This window comes from Mytilus edulis, chromosome 1, assembly GCF_963676685.1.
Source record: "Mytilus edulis chromosome 1, xbMytEdul2.2, whole genome shotgun sequence".
Lineage (NCBI taxonomy): Eukaryota > Metazoa > Mollusca > Bivalvia > Mytilida > Mytilidae > Mytilus > Mytilus edulis.
The window spans coordinates 95,922,055-95,934,063 of NC_092344.1; the positions used below are offsets into that span (position 1 = coordinate 95,922,055).

General features: G+C 32.3%; 1 protein-coding gene across 1 annotated transcript in view; it reads right to left on the bottom strand.

Moving 5' to 3' along the window:
• LOC139515858 (FAS-associated factor 1-like) overlaps window positions 1-12,009 on the bottom strand; it is a 42,196-nt gene that overhangs the window by 18,683 nt on the left and 11,504 nt on the right. The window contains exons 10-14 of the mRNA XM_071305595.1: window positions 10,262-10,325; window positions 9,019-9,100; window positions 7,961-8,115; window positions 7,191-7,327; window positions 5,563-5,651 (exon numbers count right to left, since the gene is read on the bottom strand). Of these exons, the coding sequence (XP_071161696.1) occupies window positions 5,563-5,651; window positions 7,191-7,327; window positions 7,961-8,115; window positions 9,019-9,100; window positions 10,262-10,325 (527 nt within the window). The remainder of the gene's footprint in view (window positions 1-5,562; window positions 5,652-7,190; window positions 7,328-7,960; window positions 8,116-9,018; window positions 9,101-10,261; window positions 10,326-12,009) is intronic.

Sequence of the window (12,009 nt, forward strand, 5' to 3'; positions counted from 1 at the left end):
TTGTCATGTCTTTGTAAGAGTTTGAACTGAGTACTCTTTGTGTTTTGTCATGTCTATGCAAGAGTTTGTACTGAGTACTCTTTGTGTTTTGTCATGTCTATGTAAGAGTTTGTACTGAGTACTCTTTGTGTTTTGTCATGTCTTTGTAAGAGTTTGAACTGAGTACTCTTTGTGTTTTGTCATATCTATGTAAGAGTTTGTACTGAGTACTCTGTGTTTTGTCATGTCTTTGTAAGAGTTTGAACTGAGTACTCTTTGTGTTTTGTCATGTCTTTGTAAGAGTTTGTACATGAGTACTCTTTGTGTTTTGTCATGTCTATGTAAGAGTTTGTACTGAGTACTCTTTGTGTTTTGTCATGTCTTTGTAAGTCTATGTAAGAGTTTGTACTGCGTACTCTTTGTGTTTTGTCATGTCTATGTAAGAGTTTGTACTGAGTACTCTTTGTGTTTTGTCATGTCTTTGTAAGTCTATGTAAGAGTTTGTACTGCGTACTCTTTGTGTTTTGTCATGTCTTTGTAAGAGTTTGAACTGAGTACTCTTTGTGTTTTGTCATGTCTTTGTAAGAGCTTGAACTGAGTACTCTATGTGTTTTGTCATGTCTTTGTAAGAGTTTGAACTGAGTACTCTTTGTGTTTTGTCGTGTCTATGTAAGAGTTTGTACTGAGTACTCTTTGTGTTTTGTCATGTCTTTGTAAGTCTATGTAAGAGTTTGTACTGCGTACTCTTTGTGTTTTGTCATGTCTATGTAAGAGTTTGTACTGAGTACTCTTTGTGTTTTGTCATGTCTTTGTAAGTCTATGTAAGAGTTTGTACTGCGTACTCTTTGTGTTTTGTCATGTCTTTGTAAGAGTTTGAACTGAGTACTCATTGTGTTTTGTCATGTCTTTGTAAGAGTTTGTACTGAGTACTCTTTGTGTTTTGTCATGTCTATGTAAGAGTTTGAACTGAGTACTCTTTGTGTTTTGTAATGTCTTTGTAAGAGTTTGTACTGAGTACTCTTTGTGTTTTGTCATGTCTATGTAAGAGTTTGTACTGAGTACTCTTTGTGTTTTGTCATGTCTTGTAAGAGTTTGTACTGAGTACTCTTTGTGTTTTGTCAAGTCTTTGTAAGAGTTTGTACTGAGTACTCTTTGTGTTTTGTCATGTCTTTGTAAGAGTTTGTACATGAGTACTCTTTGTGTTTTGCCATGTCTTTGTAAGAGTTTGTACTGAGTACTCATTGTGTTTTGTCATGTCTTTGTAAGAGTTTGTACTGAGTACTCATTGTGTTTTGTCATGTCTTTGTAAGAGTTTGTACTGAGTACTCATTGTGTTTTGCCATGTCTATGTAAGAGTTTGTACTGAGTACTCTTTGTGTTTTGCCATGTCTATGTCAGAGTTTGTACTGAGTACTCTTTGTGATTTGTCATGTCTATGTAAGAGTTTGTACTGAGTACTCTTTGTGTTTTGTCATGTCTTGTAAGAGTTTGTACTGAGTACTCTTTGTGTTTTGTCATGTCTTTGTAAGAGTTTGTACTGAGTACTCTTTGTGTTTTGTCATGTCTTTGTAAGAGTTTGTACATGAGTACTCTTTGTGTTTTGCCATGTCTTTGTAAGAGTTTGTACTGAGTACTCATTGTGTTTTGTCATGTCTTTGTAAGAGTTTGTACTGAGTACTCATTGTGTTTTGCCATGTCTATGTAAGAGTTTGTACTGAGTACTCTTTGTGTTTTGCCATGTCTATGTCAGAGTTTGTACTGAGTACTCTTTGTGATTTGTCATGTCTATGTAAGAGTTTGTACTGAGTACTCTTTGTGTTTTGTCATGTCTATGTAAGAGTTTGTACTGAGTACTCTTTGTGTTTTGTCATGTCTTTGTAAGTCTATGTAAGAGTTTGTACTGAGTACTCTTTGTGTTTTGTCATGTCTTTGTAAGAGTTTGTACTGAGTACTCTTTGTGTTTTGCCATGTCTTTGTAAGAGTTTGTACTGATTACTCTTTGTGTTTTGCCATGTCTATGTAAGAGATTGTACTGAGTACTCTTTGTGTTTTGTCATGTCTTTGTAAGAGTTTGTACTGAGTACTCTTTGTGTTTTGCCATGTCTTTGTAAGAGTTTGTACTGATTACTCTTTGTGTTTTGCCATGTCTATGTAAGAGATTGTACTGAGTACTCTTTGTGTTTTGCCATGTCTATGTAAGAGATTGTACTGAGTACTCTTTGTGTTTTGTCATGTCTATGTAAGAGTTTGTACTGAGTACTCTTTGTGTTTTGTCATGTCTTTGTAAGAGTTTGAACTGAGTACTCTGTGTTTTGTCATGTCTTTGTAAGAGTTTGTACTGAGTACTCTTTGTGTTTTGTCATGTCTTTGTAAGAGTTTGTACTGAGTACTCTTTGTGTTTTGTCATGTCTTTGTAAGTCTATGTAAGAGTTTGTACTGAGTACTCTTTGTGTTTTGTCTCGTCTTTGTAAGAGTTTGTACTGAGTACTCTTTGTGTTTTGTCATGTCTTTGTAAGAGTTTGTACATGAGTACTCTTTGTGTTTTGTCATGTCTTTGTAAGAGTTTGTACTGAGTACTCTTTGTGTTTTGTCATGTCTTTGTAAGAGTTTGTACTGAATACTCTTTGTGTTTTGTCATGTCTTTGTAAGAGTTTGAACTCATTACTCTTTGTGTTTTGTCATGTCTTTGTAGAGTTTGTACATGAGTACTCTTTGTGTTTTGCCATGTCTATGTAAGAGTTTGTACTGAGTACTCTTTGTGTTTTGCCATGTCTTTGTAAGAGTTTGTACTGAGTACTCTTTGTGTTTTGTCATGTCTTTGTAAGAGTTTGTACTGAGTACTCTTTGTGTTTTGTCATGTCTATGTAAGAGTTTGTACTGAGTACTCTTTGTGTTTTGTCATGTCTTTGTAAGTCTATGTAAGAGTTTGTACCCGAGTACTCTTTGTGTTTTGCCATGTCTTTGTAAGAGTTTGTACTGAGTACTCTTTGTGTTTTGTCATGTCTATGTAAGAGTTTGTACTGAGTACTCTTTGTGTTTTGCCATGTCTTTGTAAGAGTTTGTACTGAGTACTCTTTGTGTTTTTTCATGTCTATGTAAGAGTTTGTACTGAGTACTCATTGTGTTTTGTCATGTCTTTGTAAGAGTTTGTACTGAATACTCTTTGTGTTTTGTCATGTCTTTGTAAGTCTATGTAAGAGTTTGTACTGAGTACTCTTGGTGTTTTGTCATGTCTTTGTAAGAGTTTGTACTGAATACTCTTTGTGTTTTGTCATGTCTTTGTAAGTCTATGTAAGAGTTTGTACTGAGTACTCTTGGTGTTTTGTCATGTCTATGTAAGAGTTTGTACTGAGTACTCATTGTGTTTTGCCATGTCTATGTAAGAGTTTGTACTGAGTACTCTTTGTGTTTTGTCATGTCTTTGTAAGAGTTTGTACTGAGTACTCATTGTGTTTTGTCATGTCTATGTAAGAGTTTGTACTGAGTACTCTTTGTGTTTTGTCATGTCTTTGTAAGAGTTTGTACTGAGTACTCTTTGTGTTTTGTCATGTCTTTGTAAGAGTTTGCACTGAGTACTCTTTGTGTTTTGTCATGTCTTTGTAAGAGTTTGTACTGAGTACTCATTGTGTTTTGTCATGTCTTTGTAAGAGTTTGAACTCATTACTCTTTGTGTTTTGTCATGTCTTTGTAAGAGTTTGTACTGAGTACTCTTTGTGTTTTGTCATGTCTATGTAAGAGTTTGTACTGAGTACTCTTTTATGTAAGAGTTTGTACTGAGTACTCATTGTGTTTTGCCATGTCTATGTAAGAGTTTGTACTGAGTACTCTTTGTGTTTTTTCATGTCTATGTAAGAGTTTGTACTGAGTACTCTTTGTGTTTTTTCATGTCTATGTAAGAGTTTGTACTGAGTACTCTTTGTGTTTTGTCATATCTATGTAAGAGTTTGTACTGAGTACTCTTTGTGTTTTGTCATATCTTTGTAAGAGTTTGTACTGAGTACTCTTTGTGTTTTGTCATGTATTTGTAAGAGTTTGTACTGAGTACTCTTTGTGTTTTGTCATGTATTTGTAAGAGTTTGTACTGAGTACTCTTTGTGTTTTGTCATGTATTTGTAAGTCTATGTAAGAGTTTGTACTGAGTACTCTTTTATGTAAGAGTTTGTACTGAGTACTCTTTGTGTTTTGTCATGTCTATGTAAGAGTTTGTACTGAGTACTCTTTGTGTTTTGTCATGTCTATGTAAGAGTTTGTACTGAGTACTCTTTGTGTTTTTTCATGTCTATGTAAGAGTTTGTACTGAGTACTCTTTGTGTTTTGCCATGTCTATGTAAGAGTTTGTACTGAGTACTCTTTGTGTTTTTTCATGTCTATGTAAGAGTTTGTACTGAGTACTCTTTGTGTTTTTTCATGTCTATGTAAGAGTTTGTACTGAGTACTCATTGTGTTTTGTCATGTATTTGTAAGAGTTTGTACTGAGTACTCTTTGTGTTTTGTCATGTATTTGTAAGAGTTTGTACTGAGTACTCTTTGTGTTTTGTCATGTATTTGTAAGAGTTTGTACTGAGTACTCTTTGTGTTTTGTCATGTATTTGTAAGAGTTTGTACTGAGTACTCTTTGTGTTTTGTCATGTATTTGTAAGTCTATGTAAGAGTTTGTACTGAGTACTCTTTTATGTAAGAGTTTGTACTGAGTACTCTTTGTGTTTTGTCATGTCTATGTAAGAGTTTGTACTGAGTACTCTTTGTGTTTTTTCATGTCTATGTAAGAGTTTGTACTGAGTACTCTTTGTGTTTTGCCATGTCTATGTAAGAGTTTGTACTGAGTACTCTTTGTGTTTTTTCATGTCTATGTAAGAGTTTGTACTGAGTACTCTTTGTGTTTTTTCATGTCTATGTAAGAGTTTGTACTGAGTACTCATTGTGTTTTGTCACGTCTTTGTAAGAGTTTGTACTGAGTACTCTTTGTGTTTTGTCACGTCTTTGTAGAGTTTGTACTGAGTACTCTTTGTGTTTTGTCATGTCTTTGTAGGAGTTTGTATCATGAATTAATACACTATATTCCTATTCCTTCTTTTTCTTTATATCATTTTTAATGTTTATTTTGCTCAACCTAAATTTCATTTAGTATAATTCCTTTTAAAAAAACTTTTTGGCTTACAAATAATTCATTTTTTGAGTATTTACTTTTGGCTTGCAATAATTCAAAAGTAGTTTTATAATCTGATTTATAATATTTCAATTTGCATGTTTACTTTTTGTTGACTGATCCTTACTAAGCTCACTGTTTTCCTATATTATTTTGTAAAATGTTTACTTTTGGTGGAGCTATATTTTGCTCTACATGTTGACTTTTGGTGTACAAATATTTTGCTCTCTATGTTTATTTTTGGTGGGCCAAATATTGGAAAAAAATCATACTTTTCTTTATTGGACCTAGAATTAGTTATGTATGTTTACTATAATTTGACAAATCATTTAATAACTTATATATTTTTTGTATGTTTAATTTTAGTTCATTATAATTCATTTTACATTTGACCTTTGAGTAATGAATTAATTAACCTTTGTAATTATGTTTCTTACCTCTTCTTCTATCTCGCCTGTCAGCTGTTGATTAAATACCTCTACTACATGTATTAACCTAGTCATTAATTCATCTAATGTCACAGAACCTACAACAAATTTATATTAAAAATGTGTTTTAGTTTAGAGCTGCTGTCTCAAGGAATTTAATTACATTCTCAATAGTTATATCCACATAGAGACTTAATTAAAATTATGTGATAGTAAGCACAACCAAAGTCAAAATTTTTCATTGTAAAATGTGTCAAATTTAGAGATGTCAACTCGGTGAAGATTTACTTATCGATTACTCGTTGGATTTACTGAGCGATACTTGAGTACTCACTCGGTAAAACATTTACATAAAAGGGAAACACAAAATTATACCCATGTTCTGTATTGTGGGTCGTTGTCTTATGATCGTAAAATTCTCAACATTATTACCAAGGACTAAAAAATAGTTGAAAGAATTCAATACCATAATTAATAGCTCATTTACTACTTGTACTAATTATGTAAACTGGTAATAATCTAATCAAGTAATTAATTAATATCTATAGAAAAAGTATTACTCAAACAACAGTATTTGAGAACCGTAAAAAAACACATTTAATTATCAACAAAGGGGTGATGATTGGATGCCATTAATCATGTGCAGAGGGTTGATACACGGTGCAACAAAATTGTTCTTATTTAAATTATATCATCTTGTCAACTTTTTCAGGGACGTAGCGATTTATTAAAATTAATAGGTAACTATCAGTCCTGTTGATGAAAATATCTGCTCTGACGGCACAGAGATGTGGGAGGGACTAAGATTAGCTAAAAGTGTAAGCCTTGGAAAAATGCTCGTGTTCATATATCCTACACATACTTCTGTTTGGAGAAATTTTAAATGACAGTTAAACGCAAACATTCGAATTGTATTTTAATTTTTATTCATTTTGATTAATATATAATTTCCCCGGAAGCACTCTCAGTAAAAAAGAAATTTTAATACTTGGTACTACCAAGCAATACTGGAGTACTCGAGTACTGGTTGACATGCCTAGTCAAAATATAAAACTACTAATTGAGCTGCTTATATTTCGGTTATAATTCCTGCTGATTCAACTACCAAACAATTTTGGCATCAGACTTGAGTTAAAAATAATTCATAAATTGTAGAAGACCTGCTTACCACTATATTTAAGTGAACAATTAAGTCTTCAGCACCGTGTATCAACCCTCTGCACATGATTAATGGCATCCAATCATCACCCCTTTATTGATAATTAAATGTGTTTTTTTACGGTTCTCAAATACTGTTGTTTGAGTAATACTTTTTCTATAGATATTAATTAATTACTTGATTAGATTATTACCAGTTTACATAATTAGTACAAGCAGTAAATGAGCAAGCTTATAATTGTAGTGCATCATTTCTTATCTGCCATGCAGTGTGACTGTTACAAAATGATCGTGCATTAGTCGTGCTCTTTCTACTTAAAACTTATTTTTGCTGAAGTTTTTTTTTAATTATTTCTTATATCCTTTCTTATAAATCATAAGGTTTAAAAATAACTTAATCTGAATTACTTATACATAAAGTTATTCATCTGTGTAAGAATTTAACAAACATTTTCAATATATCAATGACCTTCACTCACCATGTATAACATCAACTACTTCATTGGATGACCTTGACCTTGAGATTATATATAAAACAGGAAGTTGATCAGGTCTGTAGTTGCGAATCTGTGTTGAAGCAATACTACCAAAATGTCTTTTTGCTAAGGTTATTAATCTGTAAAAAAAAACTTTAAACTTTACATGATGTACTTCACAAGAATTCAGAACTTGATAAATCTTCTTGGTTTTTTTTTAATTCAATGTAAACGACTAGGAAATACATTGAAGAATTGCTATAAACTCTACAAATAAATATAAGGTGTATGGTCTTATAACTTTTTAACCATATGTAAAGATCAATCTAATGATCATAATTACATTATGAAATTAATACTCACATTCTAGTGATTCTATTGTGCATTATCAAATGTCATGAAATAATTGTGTTATATTTATTCTCAAATAACCCTAAAAATTACAACATGTGATGAATAATCCTATTATTCATTTTATGTTAACTGTTTGCTCCTCTTGATTTATATTTAAATTATCCCCCCATTCTAATGATGTCACAGATTTATGTTAACCACTTAGTATTGGTCATGTTAGAAGTCAGTGATGAGAGAAAAGGATTGTAAATTCATCTAGTGTGGATGGTAGCCTACACAAGCTTCTCTTTTCACAGTCATCAATATTTGACAGGAAGAGGTTTCTCATGTAAGATTTGTTGTAGAAACACTCTGAAAATCATCTTGTTCCATGAAGATAATACCTACATGAGATTTATTATGTAATTATACATATGTACCTTGCATTATTTGTTTCTAATGAGAGATCCCAGGCCCACGTAACAAAATTATTACTGAGATAATTAACTATACTGTCACTACACAACACTTGTGAGCAGAACACATTAGATAAAATACTGTTGTCATGATGTAGATATATGGCTAATAACTTTCTCTGAAAAGAAAAAAAAGATGTACAGTAAGATAAAGCAATTAATTCATACCAAGAGATAGTTTGATAAAAAATATTTAAAAATTGTCATTCCTTGTTAAAAACAAGAATGTGTCCTAACTACACAGATGCCCCATCCACATAATCATTTTCTATGTTCAGTGGACCAAGGAAATGGGGTAAAATCTCTAATTTGGCAATAAAATTAGAAAGGTCATATCATAGGGAACATGTATACTAAGTTTCAAGTTGATTGGACTTCAACTTCATCAAAAACTACCTCGACCAAAAACTTTAGCCTGAAGCGGAACAAACGGACGGACCAATGGCAGAACAAATGAACAGACAGACACACAGACCAGAAAACATAATGCCCATTAATGGGACATAAATATTCAAAAGAAGTATTTTGAGGGTATTGCATATGATACAATGTTATCTTCCTGCAAGAACATTGGATTAGTTTACACCTATCAGGGAGGTCTGCAAAATCAATATTGTCTTGCAATATATGGTGACTTTAGGGCAAAACTTCCACAAAATGTCTCCACCACGATGAACTCAAGATTTAATCTTTAGCTTCCTATGTTATCATATTGCAATGACTATATACCAAATATCAAATCAGCAGATAGAAGAATAAAATATAAAGAGTCTCCTAAGTCCTTGAATTGCTCACCTGTGAAAAATTGAAATAATAACCAATGCTAATACAACTAACAACTGCAATCAAAATATCACTAACCTACCACAAGTGGTACCCTTTTGCTAACCAAATCACCAACTTTGAAAATTGTTGTAGCCGCAGTGCCTTCCTCACCAGAAATAACTTAATAGTACATGGATATGAATTTAATATTTTCAAACAACATAAGCCATAAATAAAATGTAAAATAAACAACTTACATCTTTTGCTCTCCCTTGTAAAGCTTCTTTTAATGCATTTTCTAGGGTTCCAACAAAAAATACTGGATGATTTTCTCCATATCTGTAAAAAAATAAATACATCTAGTCTTATCTTCACAACAAATGACAGTAAAATTATGGTTTAAGGCTAACAGTGGCAAAATAAACATTATTTAACTTCATATTTTCACTGATTTTAAAATTAATATTAAATAGATAGTGGTTATATATTTGGCGATGGAAAGTTAAATGCATATTCATGGAGAGAAATGATTATGTGGTATGAATATGAACCAATGCATTGTACTAGACAGAGAAGCTAATACTGATTTTAAATGTGCTTGTTCAAAAAGAAGCAGTCCGCAAGAATTAATGTCACCTTAACTGGTAAATTATTCTGACAACTGGGCAAACAGTCTTAGATCTAACTTTAAATGCTGGCTGATTAGTGGAAAAGCAGCAAATACCGAATTTAATTTCTTTGGTATGACACATTCCTCAATCAAAGTTACGACCTCCCACAATTGAGTCAAGAATGCTTTCAAAATCATGCGACCACTGAGGAGGTCTTTTATATGGATCATATATTCCTTTTCATACAATCAAAGGTCATATCTGCACTTTTAAAATATGAGGTGTCGTCTTGAAATGAAATAAATGGAGAATGTGTCCCCATGGATGAGGCTCCCACTTGCATACAACATTATAAAGGGACATAACTCAAGATTGATAAAAGTGATGCTACCAAAATTCAACTTGATCTGTGTTTAGTGGTAATAAGCATTGTGTATAAGTTTCATAACATTTGGTTGAGGCAAACTTAAGTTAAAGAACGGAATCTAAAAAATTTGCAATTTTCCTTTTATAAAGGGGCATAATTATAGAATCAAAGTGATGCCACCAAAATTCATACTTGATCTGTGATTTTAGGTTGTAATCTGTGCACAAGTTTCATAACATTCGGTTGAGCCAAACTCAAGTAAGAAATTGGAACAAATTTTGGGACGTATGTACAGATGACATGAGTAATGTTAATGCCCCCTCGCTACGATAGGGGCATAAAAAACAACTTTTCAAGAAATTATGAACAACAGAACACACAAAAAAATCACTCCACTGATATTTAAGAATATTTTGAAATCTTTTTATAAAAACAAAGAGATGCAGTTTTCTTTATATTCTTCTTTTCTTAGAATGTTTGTTAAAACTTTTTTTCATTACCATGCTTACAAATATCTCATACCTTTCACGAAATTCTCTAGTAAAATGTTCTAAAGCTTCTGTTTCATCTTTGACAGTTTCAGGTACTGAAATGTATTACACATATAATTTAATCTTTCTTTTAGTTTCACAAAGAAATAGACATGTATGAATTATTTATGTACCAATTACATCCTTTCAACAAATATAGGATTATGCATAATGTTTTTATCGGCCATTATAGTTATTAGGCCAATTAAAATTAATTGATAGATTTTCATCCCCGCCCGCCCCGATTTTTTTTACTTTTGAAAAAAATACGATTTCCGGATTTTGTTCATTTCCGTTACCGGTAACCGTCGATAATTTCGTTTCATGTAAAACTTCCTGTTTCAAATTTCGGTTTTCTTATTTCTTAGAGTATTCTTACTGAATGATTAAGTCGATATATTCTGCTGATCTATGATGAAAACATCATTTACCGAGAATAGAGATTGATTACGAGAGGGGCGTGAAATATTCGGGTTACGAGTAATACGCTGTGTCCAAGAACGCAAATCGCTGTAGCGTATGTCCCAAATGACACAAATGTATGTGAGTAAAACACCTTGGATTTATTTTATTTATGCAATGACTTTGTGTCAAGAAATTTGGACTGTGAATGAAACCCAAAAGTGTTAGAATCGTGGAACACATTAGACTGGAATAAAGAAATTGACACAAGCATGAACTTTTTAGATTGGTGATCGTATATTGAATTAAAAAAAATCAACAAACATACGCATTTTTAATTTATTAATTCATAGCAAGCTCTTAGATTCAGATTTAGCTTTTATTTCGTTTTTTGTAAAAATAGAGAAAATATCCTCTGTCCCAATACCCACGATAGAGTCATTAAACAATACTATGTTCTACATTGTAATTAAGTTTGCATCTTGCACATTAAGGACCAACCCTATTAATTAAACACTGTTTGAGTTCATTTTATTCTGTACTTATTGTACTTGTGTTGCATACCAATGCATTTGCTTCATTTTATTAGGACAACAAAACATTGCTTAGATTAAGAAAGCAAAATACATTTTGATGTAGGTAGTCCAACTGAAGAGCTAGAGCATTTCTCCACATTTCTGCTGCATGCTTTACTATAAAATAGGTTTCTAAAGTGGCAATTACATGTAGAACAGTGGTTGCCAATCAGAGATATATATTTATAATTTTGAGAAAGCGGAACCAGCATATGGAGTATATGTGTCTCAATTGATACGTTACTCTAGAGCTAGCTCAAAGTACGTTGATTTTGTTGAACGAGGAATACTGCTTTCTCAAAAGTTGCTAAGACAGGGCTATGAATCAATCAAATTAAGGTCATCACTCAAGCAATTTAATGGTCGCCATCATGAGCTGATTGGCCATTATGACAAAAGTGTGTCAGAAATCATGTCTCAGTGATTCAGTCATAACAACCTTTCATCATTACCGAACTGAACAAAGAAATAACCCGACGGGTGCCGTATGCTGTGCAGGAAATGCTTACCATTCCGGAGCACCTGATTTCACCCCTGGTTTTTAGTGGAGTTCGTGTTGTTTCCTACTTATTATTTGTAACTGTTGATGTAAATGTCTTTTGGTTTTATGGGTCTTTGGTTACTCCTTGGTTTTGATTGTTATTGTCTGATACACGATACCTTATGGATGTATTTACATGATATAAGCTTATTATAACACTTTCATATATAAATAACACATGACAAGAAGGTTTCATATGAAATAAAATTTAAAAAATAAAAT